Source organism: Haliotis rufescens, unplaced genomic scaffold, assembly GCF_023055435.1.
Source record: "Haliotis rufescens isolate VD_foot unplaced genomic scaffold, xgHalRufe1.0.p SCAF_9, whole genome shotgun sequence".
NCBI lineage: Eukaryota > Metazoa > Mollusca > Gastropoda > Lepetellida > Haliotidae > Haliotis > Haliotis rufescens.
Window position 1 is genome coordinate 20,605,714 of NW_025964383.1, and position 20,039 is coordinate 20,625,752.

General features: G+C 42.8%; 1 protein-coding gene across 1 annotated transcript in view; it reads left to right on the forward strand.

Annotated features, from left to right (window-relative positions):
* Positions 1 to 20,039, forward strand: part of LOC124144750 (peroxisome biogenesis factor 1-like) — a 65,794-nt gene that overhangs the window by 33,493 nt on the left and 12,262 nt on the right. The window contains exons 17-18 of the mRNA XM_048390705.1: positions 3,552 to 3,655; positions 4,974 to 5,516. Of these exons, the coding sequence (XP_048246662.1) occupies positions 3,552 to 3,655; positions 4,974 to 5,516 (647 nt within the window). The remainder of the gene's footprint in view (positions 1 to 3,551; positions 3,656 to 4,973; positions 5,517 to 20,039) is intronic.

Below are 20,039 nucleotides of genomic sequence, written 5' to 3' on the forward strand. Positions count from 1 at the left end.
GTCCCTCGTCACGCCGAAGACCCGGGTTCGAATCCTGACACTCACATTGTTGTAGGGGCGGTCGGGTACCCTAGTGATTAAAGTGTTCGCTCGTCACGCCGAAGACCTGGGTTCGAAATCCCAACACTCACATTGTTGTAGGGGCGGTCGGGTAGCCTAGTGGTTAAAGCGTTTGCTCGTCACGCCGAAGACTCGGGTTCGAATCCCGACACTCACATTGTTGTAGGGGCGGTCGGGTAGCCTAGTGGTTAAAGTGTTTGCTCGTCACGCCGAAGACCCGGGTTCGAATCCCACCACACACATTGTTGAAGGGGCGGTCGGGTAGCCTAGTGGTTAAAGCGTTTGCTCGTCACGCCGAAGACCCGGGTTCGATTCCCGACACTCACATTGTTGTAGGGGCGGTCGGGTAGCCTAGTGGTTAAAGTGTTTGCTCGTCACGCCGAAGACCCGGGTTCGAATCCCACCACACACATTGTTGTAGGGGCGGTCGGGTAGCCTAGTGGTTAAAGCGTTCGCTCGTCACGCCGAAGAGCAGGGTTCGATTCCCGACACTCACATTGTTGTAGGGGCGGTCGGGTAGCCTAGTGGTTAAAGCATTCGCTCGTCACGCCGAAGACCCGGGTTCGAATCCTGACACTCACATTGTTGTAGGGGCGGTCGGGCAACCTAGTGATTAAAGTGTTCGCTCGTCAAGCCGAAGACCCGGGTTCGAAATCCCAACACTCACATTGTTGTAGGGGCGGTCGGGTAGCCTAGTGGTTAAAGCGTTCGCTCGTCACGCCGAAGACTCGGGTTCGAATCCCGACACTCACATTGTTGTAGGGGCGGTCGGGTAGCCTAGTGGTTAAAGTGTTTGCTCGTCACGCCGAAGACCCGGGTTCGAATCCCACCACACACATTGTTGTAGGGGCGGTCAGGTAGCCTAGTGGTTAAAGCGTTCGCTCGTCACGCCGAAGACCCGGGTTCGATTCCCAACACTCACATTGTTGTAGGGGCGGTCGGGTAGCCTAGTGGTTAAAGCATTCGCTCGTTACGCCGAAGACCCGGGTTCGAATCCTGACACTCACATTGTTGTAGGGGCGGTCGAGTAGCCTAGTGGTTAAAGTGTTTGCTCGTCACGCCGAAGACCCGGGTTCGAATCCCACCACACACATTGTTGTAGGGGCGGTCGGGTAGCCTAGTGGTTAAAGCGTTCGCTCGTCACGCCGAAGACCCGGGTTCAATTCCTGACACTCATATTGTTGTAGGGGCGGTCGGGTAGCCTAGTGGTTAAAGCATTCGCTCGTCACGCCGAAGACCCGGGTTCGAATCCTGACACTCACATTGTTGTAGGGGCGGTCGGGTACCCTAGTGATTAAAGTGTTCCTCACTCACATTGTTGTAAACAGTTCCAGGATACAAGAGTCAAGTTAGCTGATGTCGTGGCTCCTTGTGCGTTGTCTGTCTAACTAACCTGCCACCATGTTACCTTGAATTATTTGTACACTTTGGTGGGGCAATGTCCAAAAATAGGTTTCTAAATATGGTTTTCCATGAAAAAAACTTGGCTGGAACTGAAATGGTTCAGACATCATTAGTAGAGGCTATCAGTAGGATTGTCTAAGTTTCACCACCCTACATCTTTCAACGAAAATATTGGAACAACGTTCAAGCAGGCCCAATCTGTCAATGGATGGCAAGATGTTGTCAATTTGACAACGCTGTCTTCAGTAACCCATGCTTGCCTTAAAAGGCAACGAACAGGATCAGGTGGTCAGGCTCGGTGATTTGGTTGATGCATGTCATCGTATCCCAATTGCGTGGATTGATGCTCATGACATCAGTTACTGGATTGTCTTGTCCAGACTCGATTATTTACAGACCACCGTCATAGAGCTGGAATATTGCTGAGTGCGGCGTTAACCAAACAAACAAACAAACAAACACAAAACAGTTACCACAGGGTATGATTTCATTCTGTTTTACCACCTGCACCAGGTGCAACCAAGTACATTAATCAGGTTGCACAACCAAATATTGGCTGCACCAGTTTATCATAAATTGGAACACTGTATTTTCAGTTATTTTGAATATCAAATAAAATAAACTTGCGACTGTGCTCTCGTACTTTTTTTGGTTAATCTGTATATGGCTTTTCACATCATGATATCCAGTAAACAGACTTAAACAGAAGTTTCAAAGTGGCTGTTTGATGTGAATGTACCCTCAGGAGTGACTTCTAATGGTAATTGTGAAGAATTAGTTCTGCAAGTCTACTGCATTCAGATCTCCTGTGTATTTCACTAATTTCATGAACTTTTGTTTTCTGGATTTGAAAAGATTTGCAGCAAGTTCTAAAACTTTTTTTAAAGTTTTCCACTTATATCAAACATAACAGCTGCCGTGCACTTGTGGTAGGAAATGTTACCTGCACTGGGTGCAACCTGGCAATACAAGTTACCTGCACTAGCAATGTTTTACCTGCACTGGTGCAGCTTGGATGAGGTGAAATCGATCCCTGTATTAGTTGGCTGGTCAAAACCAAAGCAGACATCGCTTCAGCTCATGAGGGTAGGGACCTTCAGGACTTTAAAGTGGGGTCTCTGACCGTCTATTTAAACACATGACCTTGACCCTGTGATCACTGATGTGTGCAGTTGAAATACAGTTGCACTTTTATGTGCATTTATCTATCTTCTCGGGTACTGCTTGCCTGACAACTGAAAAGTGCCATGTTCCTTCTTATGACATACCTTGATTTTTTTGTGTCACCCTTGAAAAACCTTGAAAATCATCAAAATAGCTTGAAAAGCCTTGACAATCTCTAAAATCCCTGGAAAAGCCTTTAAAATTACCAAAATAGCCGGAACAGCCTTGAAAATCACCAAAATAACCAGAAAAGTCTTGAATATCACCGAAATAGCCAGAAAAGCCTTGAATATCACAGCTGGAACAGGATTGAATTTGTACAGAAGGCCATATGCTTATACTCATGCTGCTCTTTAGGCCTTATGACTAATATGTAGTGTGTTGGATTTAAAAATATATTCACAGACTAACCCAACTAAAAAAGCCTTGAAAATAACAGTTGAAAATTGAAAGGCCTTTAAATTTTCTGTTCCATATATATATATATTTGGCAAGGTTGACGGAATGCCCGTTTATAATTTCAAAATAAGTTGCTGATTTGCTATTTGAATACGCAGGGTTACTTCACAATATTTTGATGATACCCGCAAGTTTTATTTTTGTAGATTACCTGTAATGTTCGTTGCGTATGCGATAAACTTGGGTTTTATTTTACTGCGTATTTCTGCATTTCCGATGCGTATTTTACGCAGATACGCAGCTTATCTGGAGCTCTGTATGTACATCTGTATGAACCATGTCCATGTTAAGCTGCAGCATGGGATCTCAGTGGGCAGACACTAGACAACTGGATTAGGACAAGCAGACACACATGGATGCAGGTCGCTTTATGAGTGCAATAACCATGGACATGAAGTGACACCTCACCCATTGTTTCTAAGTGTGCCGTTATGATGTTAACCATGCCGTTTCCCCTTGGCCAGGTGTGTACGTGCTCGCAGCCACAAGTCGGCCAGACCTCTTGGACCCTGCACTGCTTCGACCGGGTAGACTGGACAAGTGTCTCAACTGTGGGCTGCCCAATGAGGTAGGTCAAGGGAGGTCATGGGAGGTCGTCAGGTCGTGCACAAGAGACCTGACTAGTGGTTTGTCAGTGGGGATGGTCATGTAACTCACATTGTGTCGTATAAGCGAGGCCTCATTCTGAACCTGTCGCATTACTTCATTCAAACACAATTTTACACCATATTCCATCTTGGGTCGCAAAACCAGAAAATCATTCCTGTCACTTGTGATTGCAAAACCACCAACCTTACCTGCAACAACTGATACGTCGGTGAAATTGTGCAATCAGTAGGTATTAGGCTAAAAAAATAAGTCTTGGTTCTCAGGCACTGCCCACTACATCATAAAGTTCATTGCATTTTGTTTTTGTTTCCATTTTCTATTTTTTTTTGTGCATTGTGTTTAAGTATTAGGATTTTTATATTTTTGGGGAAAATGGAAATAAAAACAAAACGTGCGGCAGACTTTATGATAATGCGGGCTGTGCCTGAGAACCAAGACTATTATTTTTTTAGCCTTAGATTGTTTAGGTTTCCACATGACGTCATTGGTCTCATGAGTAACATCACAAATGATCAACTCCACAGGCTCCAATGTGTACAAAATACAGCAGCACGTAATGTCACGAAGACATCAAACTGGACTCCAGTAACACCTGCTCTGATGTCGCTGCAGTGGTTACCACTTAAAGCCAGAATTGAATTCAAAATTCTAACACTGGCCTATAAATGCTACATGGAAACAGCCCCATTATATCTCATCGAACTACTGCCTAAATACAAGCCTTCCAGATCTCTCCGTTCTCAGAATAACCACCTGTTACAAGTCCCAGAAACCCGTCTCAAAACCTTTGGTCAGAGATCTTTCCAGTTCTGTGCTTCCTCGCTATGGAACAAACTACCATCTGATCTTAAGCTATCGCCATCGCTTTCATCCTTTAAGGCTCATCTGTACTCCCCTTTCATTAGCATTTTTTGCTAAAACTATGTAGCGCCATGAGCATTAACGTGGTGAATGGAATCTGGCGCAGTATAAATGGACTTGTTGTTGTTGTTGTTGTTGTTGTTACCATGACATCACAATCAATGACGTCAATAATTTCTCTGCCACTGGAGCTGGTCAGCTATAGCTTTTACACTCAAGACTCTAAAAAATTGGAAGTAGGATTTTGGATTATAAATGGAAGATGACCAAAGCTTGTGACTTTTGTCAACTGGTGTTGATATATTTGATATCAAAAGACACAAGGGGGATTCTCTGTTTATATTGCGATAATCCATAACGATATCACAATACATTTAACTTGCAATACTTATCCTTATGCTTAAATCTATTTTCAGAGTGAGCGAGTCGAGATTCTGAAAAGCCTGACAAGAAAAATGACACTGGCTGACGATGTGAACTTTACGACTATTTCCAAACAAGCTGAGTATTTCACCGGGGCGGACTTCAAAGCCCTGCTCTACAATGCTCAGCTTAAGGCTATCCACGAAGCCACATACACCAACTCCCCGAGAGACTCCCCTCGGTCAGCCAGCTTGCACACACCAGACAACAAGTCAAAGGGAGGCAACTCTTTCAGCTTTGACGTCCAGCCTGGCTTCGAGAAGACGATTGTAAATGACTCGTTCAACAAGACCGTTCTTAGCCCAGTGAATGAGGAGAAGGGTTTTGTTAAGGCGGTGTCGTTCAGCGCGGAGAGAGCAGCGTCTGGGAAGGTTGGTGTGAAGGATGTTCCGAGGAGGAAGAAGTCCAGCAAGTTGTTGCCCAGTGTGACGGGGGCGGCGGACATTACGCCCATGCAGCGGGTGACGTTCATCCCCAAGTTGGAGGACGGGCCTGTCGACCTGGTTCAGGAGGACGAGGACAAGATGTTGACCATGGTGAGTGAGGGAGGGAGGATGGTAGGAGGGACGAAGAAGCGTATTAGTGAGTGATGGATGAGGGAGTGAGGCATGGAGGGGGATGGAAGGAGGTACGAAGAGGTGTATTAGTGAGTGATGGATGAGGGAGTGAGGCATGGAGGAGGATGGAAGGAGGTACGAAGAGGTGTATTAGTGAGTGATGGATGAGGGAGTGAGGCATGGAGGGGGATGGAAGGAGGGACGAAGAAGCCTATTAGTGAGTGATGGATGAGGGAGTGAGGCATGGAGGAGGATGGAAGGAGGTACGAAGAGGTGTATTAGTGAGTGATGGATGAGGGAGTGAGGCATGGAGGGGGATGGAAGGAGGGACGAAGAAGCGTATTATTGAGTAAGGGAGGGAAGGATGAGTGAGTAAGGGGATGATGAGCAAGGGAGTGAGTGAAGGATGAGTGCATGAAAAATGAGTTTAGTGGGAGGATGAGTAATTGATTGAGTGAGCGAGCGATGTGTGTGACGAGGGATGGAGGGTGGGAAAGTGAGGGAGTGAAGAGACACCAACATCTAAGAATTGGTTGCTGAAGGTACCTGACTATAGAGAGGACCAGTGATTGAGACATGGCAGCGTCAGAGGCTGGGTTACAAGGTACTGGAAGGCATAATATATTGGTTCATCTCTGTAAAGTGGTGTTAACTCCAGCGTCACTTAACTGCCTCCATCACTTTACTGTCAGCATCACTTAACTGCCAGCATCACTTAACTGCCGGCATCACTTAACTGCCGGCATCACTTAACTGCCAGCATCACTTAACTGCCGGCATCACTTAACTGCCTCCATCACTTTACTGTCAGCATCACTTAACTGCCGGCATCACTTAACTGCCGGCATCACTTAACTGCCAGCATCACTTAACTGCCAGCATCACTTAACTGCCGGCATCACTTAACTGCCGGCATCACTTAACTGCCAGCATCACTTAACTGCCAGTATCACTTCACTGCCAGCATCACTGCACAGCAGTCGGTGACTGAGATGGGTGCACAGTTGAGTCAGAAAATCAAGATGGTTACCGATTGCATACTGTTTAGGTTTTGTCATTGTTGGTCTTGCCAGACCAAGGTTAAGAGAGGCTGGCCGTGAGGTATGATCCATTTCATCCATTTCATTAAGCTATTAATCAAGATCTTGTAGGTAATCAGTAACTGTGAGACCAAGACAGATTTAACTTGGGACAGTGTGACCAAGGTGGCTATGATATGTTCAGCTGTTATTCAAGTTAACTAACAAAAGTACTGTGAGGCTCTGCAGCCAGCTGTCTTCTCCAGCATCCACTGATAATGGAGAATGACTGGACACAGCATCAGAAGCAGGAGTAAAATATCCCCTGTCAGACTGTGGGGCCTCAACACTCGCTGATGTGTCTGCAGCATCAGAATTGTTGCATGGTAGGACAGGAAGAAGAAATACATATCTAGTTAAGGAAGAGAATATATGGATGTCAGCTTCTTTATTATGAGGAACACAATGTTTCGGAGTATATACTTACTCCTTCATCAGGTGAATGAATGCCATGAGACAGAGAGCATATATATGTACATGTAAGGACAACAGAATTAATAAGATGTTGTCCTTACATGTACATATATATGCTCTTTGCCTCATGGCATTCATTCACCTGATGAAGAAGTAAGTGTATACTCCGAAACGTTGTGTTCCTTATAATAAAGAAGTTGACATCCATATATTCTCTTCCTTACGTGTATCACTTCTAAATGCCTTTCAAAGACCTGATACATATGTAGTTGTTAGGGCTGCATTGACCTGGATTTTGTATTGCAATATATTGCCATACTTTAACCTGTATTGTGATATGTATTGCAATATATTGCCAATTTACATTTTCATGAGTTAATCAGAGTTATACCATGTATTAATCTCAGATACCATCAAGCTCCTTCCCAGCACGTGACACCTTCGTTATACTCTTAGGAAAGAGAGCTCCCCGGATGGGCTATCGCTGAGAGGAGCTTGATAGTCGCGATGTGTACACGCTAATTGATAAAAAGATTGTCAGAGGCAATTTGTATCAGAAAGATACTATTTTCCATCTCCATAATGATTAGGAACACATAAATATACTTACCTATATTTGCCCCAATATATTGCAACATCTACAAACGTATCGCAATACGCATTGCTGAAGATTTGCACCACAATATACCGGTGTACCGGTAATACTGCACAACCTTACTAGTGTTGTTTCATGAATTTCTGTGTGTTGTTTCATGAAAGACCAGGTGTGTTGTTTCATGAATGTCCAGGTGTGTTGTTTCATGAATGTCCAGGTGTGTTGTTTCATGAATGTCCAGGTGTGTTGTTTCATGAATTTCTGTGTGTTGTTTGATGAAAGACCAGGTGAGTTGTTTCATGAATGTCCAGGTGTGTTGTCTCATGAAAGACCAGGTGTGTTGTTTCATGAAAGACCAGGTGGGTTGTTTCATGAAAGACCAGGTGTGTTGTTTCATGAATGTCCAGGTGTGTTGTTTCATGAATGTCCAGGTGTGTTGTTTCATGAATGTCCAGGTGTGTTGTTTCATGAATGTCCAGGTGTGTTGTTTCATGAAAGACCAGGTGTGTTGTTTCATGAATGTCCAGGTGTGTTGTTTCATGAAAGACCATGTGTGTTGTTTCATGAATGTCCAGGTGTGTTGTTTCATGAAAGACCAGGTGTGTTGTTTCATGAATGTCCAGGTGTGTTGTTTCATGAATGTCCAGGTGTGTTGTTTCATGAATGTCCAGGTGTGTTGTTTCATGAAAGTCTAGATGTTGTTTCATGAATGTCCGGATGTGTTGTTTCATGAAAGTCTAGATGTTGTTTCATGAATGTCCAGGTGTGTTGTTTCATGAAAGACCAGGTGTTTTGTTTCATGAATGTCCAGGTGTGTTGTTTCATGAATGTCCAGGTGTGTTGTTTCATGAAAGTCTAGATGTTGTTTCATGAATGTCCAGGTGTGTTGTTTCATGAAAGTCTAGATGTTGTTTCATGAATGTCAAGGTGTGTTGTTTATTGAAAGTCTAGATGTTGTTTCATGAATGTCAAGGTGTGTTGTTTCATGAATGTCCAGGTGTGTTGTTTCATGAAAGACCAGGTGTGTTGTTTCATGAATGTCCAGGTGTGTTGTTTCGTGAAAGACCAGGTGTGTTGTTTCATGAAAGACCAGGTGTTTTTTTTCATGAATGTCCAGGTGTGTTGTTTTATGAAAGACCAGGTGAGTTTCATGAATGTCCAGATGTGTTGTTTCATGAAAGACCAGATGTGTTGTTTCATGAATGTCCAGGTGTGTTGTTTCATGAATGTCCGGGTGTGTTGTTTTATGAATGTCCCGATGTATTGTTTCATGAACGTCCAGGTGTGTTGTTTCATGATAGACCAGGTGTGTTGTTTCATGAAAGTCCAGGTGTTGTTTCATGAATGTCCAGGTGTGTTGTTTCATGAAAGTCTAGATGTTGTTTCATGAACGTCCAGGTGTGTTGTTTCATGAATGTCCAGGTGTGTTGTTTCATGAATGTCCAGGTTTGTTGTTTTATGAATGTCCAGGTGTGTTGTTTCATGAATGTCCAGGTGTGTTGTTTCATGAAAGACCAGGTGTGTTGTTTCATGAATGTCCAGGTGTGTTGTTTCATGAATGTCCAGGTGAGATGTTTCATGAATGTCCAGGTGTGTTGTTTCATGAAAGTCTAGATGTTGTTTCATGAATTTTCAGTTGTGTTGTTTCATGAAAGTCTAGATGTTGTTTCATGAATGTCCAGGTGTGTTGTTTCATGAAAGTCTAGATGTTGTTTCATGAATGTCCAGGTGTGTTGTTTCATGAAAGTCTAGATGTTGTTTCATGAAAGTCTAGATGTTGTTTCATGAAAGTCCAGGTGTGTTGTTTCATGAATGTCCAGGTGTGTTGTTTCATGAATGTCCAGGTGTGTTGTTTCATGAAAGACCAGGTGTGTTGTTTCATGAATGTCCAGGTGTGTTGTTTCATGAATGTCCAGGTGTGTTGTTTCATGAATGTCCAAGTGTGTTGTTTCATGAATGTCCAGGTGAGATGTTTCATGAATGTCCAGGTGTGTTGTTTCATGAAAGTCTAGATGTTGTTTCATGAATGTCCAGGTGTGTTGTTTCATGAAAGTCTAGATGTTGTTTCATGAAAGTCTAGATGTTGTTTCATGAATGTCCAGGTGTGTTGTTTCATGAAAGACCAGGTGTGTTGTTTCATGAATGTCCAGGTGTGTTGTTTCATGAATGTCCAGGTGAGATGTTTAATGAATGTCCAGGTGTGTTGTTTCATGAAAGTCTAGATGTTGTTTCATGAATGTCCAGGTGTGTTGTTTCATGAAAGTGTAGATGTTGTTTCATGAATGTCCAGGTGTGTTGTTTCATGAAAGTCTAGATGTTGTTTCATGAAAGTCTAGATGTTGTTTCATGAATGTCCAGGTGTGTTGTTTCATGAATGTCCAGGTGTGTTGTTTCATGAATGTCCAGGTGTGTTGTTTCATGAAAGGCCAGGTGTGTTGTTTCATGAATGTCCAGGTGTGTTGTTCACAAATGTCTGGGTCTGCAAGGGAATTTGTCCAAAGCCTGGAAGCACATTGAAATAGATGGTGAAGAAAAAACTGTTGATCGTAGATCCTGTAAACGAGGGCTGTACAAAAAGATGGACTCAAGGACCTGACTCGAGTACCTAGGTTTAGCTGACATCTTATGATTTAATGACATTCAAGTATTTATCCACATCAAATCTGCCTTTTGTTTGTTTCCATTACTTGCAAAGTTGCAAACGCTAACAGTACACCAAATGTTATCATAAAAGACGATGTCGACATGCCACACACAGTAACACACTGCTGACTAAGTCATTGCTTGTCTATTGATTACTAGTAATTTGTTAGGGTAAGTTATTTTCTCCGACAGCGGCGGTCTGGGAGCCTAGTGGTTAAAGCGTTCGCTCATCACGCTGAAGACCCAGGTTCGATTCCCGGGTTCGATTCCCGACATGGGTACAATATGTAAAGCCCATTTCTGGTGTCCCCTGCCGTGATATTGCTGGAATATTGCTAAAAAGCGGCGTAAAACCATACTCACTCACTCACTATTTTCTCAGACATAACTGTAAGCATGTGACCCTGGAAATACGGTTACCGGAGATACCATGTCAACAAATCTTTACAGTAAGCAGTGTAATCCTGTTACACTATCTGGTTATAAAAAGTGTTTATTGTATATCTGGACTTAAGTTTGTCAACTATTTTGTTAATTTGATTCAAAATTTCAATCAATATTGTTTGCATTTATTTAGGCAAAATTGTGTGTGAAGTGACTGGCAGGCCGCACCAACTAACGTCATTGTAAATGGTGCCATGTGCCATTTTGTTGCCATTTTCCTTCATGGATAAATTGGGCTGTCGTGTAGCCTAGTGGTTAAAGCGTTCTCTCGTCATGCCGAAGACCCGGGTTCGATTCCCAACATGGGTACAGTGTGTGAAGCCCATTTCTGGTGTCCCCCGCTGTGATATTGCTGGAATATTGCTAAAAGCGGCGTAAAAACATACTCGATTATGACTCACTCATGGATAAATACAACATATTTCATTCTGTTCCCTTGACCACTGTCATTGTTACTATGGCACACAGGTGGTCAGGTCATCATCTGAGGCACAGCAATTTGCTGTGCAGAGTTGCATCCCTTGGGTACGCCAGAAACCTATGACTGGGTTCATTTTTCAAACAAATCCAGTTGCCAATGAATATTGATATATGGCTCAACATTGGCATTTTTAACATTTTCATGCATAAGCCTTATTAAAGTTTTCCTGTGTATTGACAGCGGTAACAATGAACGTCCTTGTTTAATAATTACTTCAACCAGTGCAAGTTCAGTCACATTGTTGTCAGTACACAGAACAGCTGCAAGAACACTTAACAAGTCACACGGCGCCACTCTTTGAGTCTCGGACATTTCGGTCACTCTCACAGCCGGTATTCCCACGAAGTAATCATGATTGTCAGTGTTGCTGATCGACCGGAAGCACCAGTGACCGTGAAAATACATCAAAATTGAGAACATTTATAAATTGCAATTTTGGGCTAATATGTTTTGGCTCAATTTGTACCAACTTTAACATGATTACTTCCTAGATAAAACCACAATATATTGTATTCAGCAATTAGAGATCTGATGATTGTCATTTGGCCTTGACCTGGTGAAAGTATCCAGTTATCAGTTATTTATATTTTTTTAACCATGGGAGAGTAAGTATAAGGCTCTGTCTGTCCATATGCATGTCCAGTAGTGATTATATTATCTTGGTTGATTTGGTGCCAAGTTATCATAGGGGCATACTCAGATCTCGGGTGATATTGGTGACCTTGACCTTATTTTCAAGGTCATGGGAAGCATTTGACCAATTAGTTGTTTGTTTGTCACAGAAAGATCTTGATAAATTACATTCTAATTTGGTCAAAGGTTTCTTTGGGAACTCCACAGACAATGGATGAATGAGGTGACCTTGACCTCATTTTCAAGGTCATTTAAAACTTTTTTCCTTTTTGCTGATTGTGAAACATCTCAAGATATAAGTCATAGTTTGTCTTCATGTAAGGTTGAAAGGTCATAAGTGCAGAGACTATTTACTTTTGGTGACATTGACCCTTATATCAAAGTAGCAAAAACATTTGACTCATTTGAGTTTTGAACAAATTTGCTTCATTGCTCACTTCTATATCTGAGTGGCATTATCACAAAATATTTATTTAACAGGTATGCTGTTTCTCAAGATGTAACAATTATGCAAGTGGGGTTTACATAAAGATCATATTCTACTGTCAAACTAAACCGTGAAGATCCGGGTTCAGCAACCCGTGCTTGTGGTAAAAGGCGACTAACGGGATCGGGTGATCAGGCTCGCTGACTTGGTTGATGCATGTCATCGTATCCCAATTGCACAGATCATTGCTCATGATGATTATCACTGGATTGCCTGATCCACACTTCATGATTTATGACCACTGTCATATAAGTGGATAATTGCTGAGTGCGGTGTTAAACGAAAAGCAAACAACAGGTCAAAAGCCCTTAAAACAAAATGGAGCTTGTTATTTACAGAAGCGTCATCCCTTAACAGAAAACAAAAATATCTTTACCAGGTTATTTTTAAAATGGGCTTAACAAACGTGAATAGCACCTGACGATTCCAGACCCATTCGACCGCCTCCGTGGTCTAGTGGTAGAGCGTCCGCCCGGAGAACGGAAGGTCCGGGGTTCGATCCCCGACTGCGCCATACCAAAAGACGTTAAAAGATGGTATTTGTTGTTACCCTGTCTGGCGCTCGGCATTAAGGGGCTAAAACAAGGACTGGTCGGCTCGGAGTGGGTATACTGTGTTTGAGTGGGGTATTCATGTTAAACTGCGGCATGGTATCTCAGTGGGCTAGCACTATAAATCGGCATCAGTCTGGACTAGTACAAGCAGCCACAAACACACACACGTACATGCACGGCGCTATATAAGTGCAATAATCTTGGACGTGACGTTAAACCCCATTTCACCTCACCTCCAGACCCATTCTCTGTTTTTCAGTGTGGCATCCAGGTAGAGTTTATATACTTTAAATTTCCATCTCAGGCCAGTTAGATCCTTCAATTGGTAGAGTATACTAGTTGATGAAATACAATCCATCCTCACAAGTTATTCTATCCTCAGTAGTAAGGTTTTAGTTGTGCTTGGTAGGTCCATTGCCAATAGTCCTCAAGTGAGTGAGTGAGTGAGTTGGGTTTAACGTCGCTTTTAACAGTATTCCAGTTATATCGCGGCGTGTCAGCTTAATGTGGGAGGAAAGCTCAAAGTGATGCAGGTCTCAGACGTTTACCACTTCGGTGAAACCCACGAGAACAGGTATGGTGCTGACAAACCTAGAAACATAATCGGGGCAAACCGGGATTCGAACCCACAATCATAGGTTTCTGGCGTGCCCAAGGGACGCAACTCTGCACAGCGAATCACGGCGCCTTAGACGACTGGGCTATCTGTGCCCCCAGTTCTGCAAGTGAAACCCACCTTTTTGATACTTACTGAGATTGAAATTCTAACCTTGTTTCCTTCGCTGTGGCCCGATGTTTCCTTGAATTTGGCAGTGTAACAAAGGAAGCTACTGAAATCTATAACTGGATTGTGGAAAATTATCTAACTAGCCAGTGGGGCTGGGATGAGTCCAAATTTACTACTCGAGTACCTAACCCCCTATTCACCTGACCCTACCCGGGTACCCGCTGTTGGTCTCAAGAGATGGGTACAAAATGTCCGATTGAGAATTGTTTGAACGGATCTCTGACAAAAAGTATTAAGATACACTACCCTACTCTATAAAACAATCTGGTCATGTGTACACTTAAATTGACCGAACAATCTGGTCATGTATACACTAAAGTTGACTGAAGCTTTATCTTTATTAAAACCTATAAAGGTCAAAGGCTATGTGCATTGTCAGAAAGAAATGCCAATATTAGCGACTTGTAATGTAACCATGGACAGACGGGTCATTTTCGTCATTAACAATATACATTGTATCATGTGACTAACCACGGGTCCGGGTAGTCCTGTGGATACCCGGATCCTACTAAGTACCCGCCCGGCCCGAGTACCCAAGCTACTCATCCCAACCCTACTAGCCGGCCTGGCTATTGTAGTGTTGGAAACTTATTTCTGAGACTTATCAGAGTGAAATGGTATTTGAACCCATAATCATAGGTTTCTTACTCGGATCTCAATGAATTGTGGCCAATTGGACAAGCGGACCACCTCTGTGGTATTCATGTTAAAAGACTGCATGAAATCTCAGTAAGCTAGCACTATCAAACTGGCTAGCACTATATAACTGGCATTAGCCCGGACTAGTACAAGCAGCCGCGCATGCACACAGTCATGCAAGAAGTGCAATAATAATAAAGTTAAACCCCATTTCATCCAACCTCACCTTAGACGAGACCACCTCTGTCCACCCAGAGAGAAAAAGGTCCGGGGTTTGATCCCCGGCCACGTTTAACCAAAAAACGTTAAAAGATGGTACTTGTTGTTACCCTGTCTGACGCTCGCCATTAAGGGGCTAAAACAAGGACTGGTCGGCTCGGAGTGGGTATACTGTGTCAGAGTGGGGTATTCATGTTAAACTGCGGCATGGTATCTCAGTGGGCTAGCGCTATAAATCAGCATCAGTCCAGACCATTACAAGCAGCCACACAACACACGTGCATGCACGTCGCTATATACAATAATCTTGGACACGACGTTAAACCCTATTTCACATCACCTCACCTTAGACAACAAAGCTACACTTGCCCCTACTTGGGTGATTATGTACTGACAGTGTTTCACCCTGACTGCGCAGTTCAAATGCGGAAATGTTGAGAGAATGAATGTTGTTTTATGCCAAAATAACCAACATTCCACTACTGCGAATAAATTATGTCTTTTCTAATCCTAATCCACCCTTTCATGCTCATACTTTGAGTCAGACGTGCTCGGGTTTCGTAGAAAAATGTCGAAAGATGCAATTTCATATCCTGCTGCAATTACACAGATTATATTATCACTGACGATGGACGAATGCAGCAATTATATGGTCAGTGGAGACTTGCCTGAATTCTCTGAAATTGAGAATGGACACAAGGAAGCGTCCTTGGTGGCGGTCTTTTGTTAGCGCCCTGCCAAAACCAGAGACAAATGTCCTTAATTGCATCTTGACTGAGCATACCGAGGACCCTCCACAAGCACTGTCTCTCAATCCTGCTTTTCAGTTATTAATTACGACATCATATGTTCTGTTGACTAAGTCTGTGTGGAGTGAGTGACAGGCAAATTGAAGCACAGCCCGGCAAGAATTGCCCCAACAGAAAAACTGTCAATCCAGACGATTTAATGCATTCCCTTACATTCGGGCAGAGAATCAGATTCCATCTCCACTGACATCCTCAACATCGAAGAAAATCTGTTCGCTGACGTTTTCTTTTTAAGAGCTCGGGAGTAGATGCTCCTAGAACGGCTCATCGGATACGAAGAAGTGTTCTCCACATATCATCGCAACTACTCTTATTGGGCCTGTCACCCAGGCCTTTCTCGACACAAAATACTGATTATTCCCAATAAAAGCGTGGCGGTTATTGGTATTATTGGGCCCATAGATGGGGCACGCCGGTTAATATTTGGCCGGGAGGCAGGACTCTTTAGTCCTCTTTAATGAATCTCAAAAACGAATTCTTTGAGCCGATATCCTGCTCGAACAGAGCTCAAGTATCTGCGAGGACGACCTTACGGGCCGCACACCTGCTGGGGAGAATACTGCTCTCCTTTCAAAAGAGTTCCTTTACACCATCTACTAAAATTGATGAGTTTTCGCGCCTCAATGCTTCCTCTTAGAGTTTTCGTCAATACATGCTTCTTTTATTATTGGAAATTAATTTAGTTTTTGTCGAGCTAAGTGTCGCCGCAAGAAAGGGGGAATTATCAAAGTAGCTTGAAGTATGAGATCCCTAAGATAATCGTGAATGGAAAGCACTTAAGGTATTACGGCTATCCAGCCTGTAAACAAAGAGAGATGGGTGGTTCTCATATGAAACTCTGAATGCACTGGTATGCAGGATTGAGCACCATTGAGCCTCAAAACGCTAGGACAACATAACCAGAATGCATCGTGCAATATCCCGCTTTATTAGATGGGAAATGTCCATGGGTATTGTTCCCCACGGTAATAAATAAATTGAAATAAGAGTATGAAAACATTTTGAATTGTATTCTTCTGAATAGGGTTAATTAAATGAAAATAATGTTTCTCGCATTAATGTTAATGTGTTTTAATATTGTTTGTGTATGTTGAAACCTCAAATAAATCTATTGTGATGAAGCTCCTTGTCTATGGGATGAAGAGAATCGTTTAATGGGCAGGATGTTTAGGTGCTGTAGGGCTAACAAGGTATTAAACACCATAACAGTCAGCTAAATTAAATATTGCATTATGAATTCATGAAAATCACCTATTTCTTATTGTCGGAATGTGTTGGTGTGTTTACGTTGAATTTGTATGCAGCATTGTTTAGTTTATAATTGATGCTTGGAACAAATGATTTCAACAGATTTTGATATTTTGATAATCAATGATTGATTATTTATTTAGACGTTTAGCGGCATGGTCTTACAAATCTTTGTCGCCCTTCTTTTGAACAAGTTTTGTTTATTGTTTGGGCAAGTTATCGAAATGATAATTTATTAATTAAAGAAAATGGTTGCTTTCACTCACAATTTTGTTTCTCAACTTGATGTGTGTCATTAAAGCCTCATTAAAGCCAAGATTCTTACTGCAGAATTTAGACATGATAATATTGTGAATGCTGACAAACAAAAATGTTATCAGTCCTCGTGAGTCTGTGAAAGTTTGTCGATAATCATTTGATGTTATGTGTCATCGTTCCTGTACACCGTGTCATCCGCTGGATCTTACATTTCAATCTTTAGCCAAAATTAATTTCTTAAATTTAAATTTACATTTCAATCTTTGGCCAAAATTAATTTCTTAAATTTAAATTTACATTTCAATCTTTGGCCAAAATTAATTTCTTAAATTTAAATTTACATTTCAATCTTTGGCTGAACTTTATTTCATAAATCTAAACTCTTGTTCAGATTTTTGTGATCAAAATCAAGATGCTGAAGCCATTTTTCAATCAAACAGCTGTATGGATTTTCTTTTTCTTTTTTTACAAGGGTTTAAATGAATGGTTCTGGGACCTGTTCCAGAAAGTGATCGTAGCACTAAGGTTATCGTAGCTCCCATGCTTTAACATATACTTATGACTGTTGTAGCGCTACGATCAGTTTGTGACACAGGGCCCTTGTCTCAGGTTCATGGGGTGGTAGGGGGCACGGGTGGCCCAGTAGTCTAAGGCACCTGATTCGCTGTGCAGAGTTGCGTCCCTTGGGCATGCCAGAAACCTATGATTGTGGGTTCGAATCCTGGTTTGCCCCAATTATGTTTCTAGGTTTGTCAGCACCATACCAGTGCTCGTGGGTTTCACCGAAGTGGTAAACGTCTGAGACCTTCATTACTTCGGGCTTTCCTCCCACATTAAGCTGATATAACTGGAATAATGTTAAAAGCGGTGTTAAACCTAACTCACTCACTCATGGGGTGGTGGGGTAGCCCAGTGGGTAAAGCGTTAACTCTATATGCCGAAGCCCTTTGTTCAAATCCCCACATGGGTACAATGTATGAAGCCCATTTCTGGTGTCCCCCACTGGGATATTGCTGGAATATTTCCTAAAAGCAGTGTAAAACAATACTCACTGACTGACTCAGGGTCCTGTATAACTTGTATGTTAGTACACGGAACTAGGATCATTGGGTTGGCTTGGGGTTTTCTGTGTAAGTCAGTTTCTGTGTCAAGTAGACGTGGGAGGAAGGTCCGAACTGATGCAGGTCGTCTGCCACCTCGAAACTCACGAGCACGGATATGATGCTGACAAACCTAGTAACATTATCAGGACGAATCGAGATTCGAACCAATATTCATGTTTCTTCATGCCTTTGTGAATAAACTTTACTGATTACATTAGTGACATCATTCTTGTGTTTATGCAGAGATATCTGAAATCAGCAAGTGCTCATCCAGAGGCATGGCGGCCAGAGGCACGGAGGCGGTCTGACCGAATCTAGACCGCCTCCCGTGGTCTAGTGGTAGAGCATCCACCCGTAAAGCGGAAGGTCCGGGTTTGATCCCCGGCCGCGTCATACCAAAAGACGTTAAAAGATGGTACTTGTTGTTACTCTGTCTGGCGCTCGGCATTTAGGGGCTAAAACAAGGACTGGTTGGCTCGGAGTCAGTATACTGTGTCTGAGTGGGGTATTCATGTTAAACTGCGGCATGGTATCTCAGTGCGTTAGCACTATAAATCAGCATCAGTCGGGACTGGTACAAGCAGCCACACAAACACGCACACGTACATGCACATCGCTATATAAGTGCAATAATCTTGGACGTAGCATTAAACCCTATTTCACCTCACCTCACATCTGACCAAATCTCTGAGAAGTGCCCTATAATCACTCTGTTTTATGGTCTTCCTTGTTTTTGTATTCCTGTCTTTGTGGTGATCCTTTGTCTGTGACCACTATACTGATGATCCTAGTTTTCATACAAAGTATTAAACATCCATGACATGCTTTGACATAGACTGTCCTCCAAACTCAGACTGATGAAATATTGCATTATTTTTCACATGCCCTAACTACATATTGTAAGAAATGATTCGTTGTTCTATTTGAAAGGTTACAGATTAAATTCAATGCTTTCTGGGAATGGAGTGAGTGAGTGTATTCCAGAAATATCACGGCGGGGGACACCAGAAATGGGCTTCACACATTGTACCCATGTCGGGAATCGAACCCGGGTCTTCGGCATGACGAGCGAATGCTTTAACCACTAGGCTACCCGACCGCCCCTTATGGGAATGGAAATGAAACAAAATCTGTCAATTCCGATATTTTCAATTCGGTCCATATGTACATCCTACTTTCTGGTAGATTTGAACAGATGTAATAACTTAAGATTGTATTCATCCTTTAAGACAAGTGCTAAGTATTAAGTAGTTAATGACTTGTTTTTCTTATAATTGAACACCTTTTCTTCAACTGCACCATCTGTTGACCACTCCCTTTTGTTCTGTTTTAATGTGAGGCAGTCGGGTAGCCTAGTGGTTAAAGCGTTCGCTCGTCACGCCGAAGACCCGGGTTCGATTCCCGACATGGGTACAATGTGTGAAGCCCATTTCTGGTGTCCACTGCCGTGATAGTGCTGGAATATTGCTCAAAGTGGTGTAAAACCATACTCACTCACTCTGTTTTAATGTATGTATTGACATAAGTCAGATGACTTGTTTACCGATCCTGATTGGATAAAAATATGTTTAAGTAATATAATGCCTCCATGGGTTTGTGGTTAGAGCGTGTGCCCGGTGAGTGGAAGGTTCGGGGTTCGATCCCCGGCCGCGTCATACCAAAGAACTTTAAAAGATGGTGCTTGTTGTTACCCTGTCTGGTGCTTGGCATTAAGGGGCAAGAACAAGGACTGGTCGGCTCGGAGTCAGTATACTGTGTCTGAGTGAGGTATTCATGTTAAATTGCGGCATGTCAGTGTGCTCGCACTATAATTCGGCATCAGTCCGGACTAGTACAAGCAGCCACACAACACATGTGCAATGTCACTTCTTGTAGAGACTTGCAAAGAGACCTGCACGCACATGTATGCAAGTTACGATAATCTTGAACGCGAAGTTAAACCCCATTTCACCTCATCTGTGAGGAAACAGAAGTGTTTCAAGGTTGTGTCAAAGCCATCTAACTCTATCTGATTTGTTTCCTGGCCAGCTTCGGGCATGGGTGGCCTAGTTGTCTTAGGCGCAGCAATTCAGATTGCAGAGTTGCGTCCCTTGGGCACGCCAGAAACCT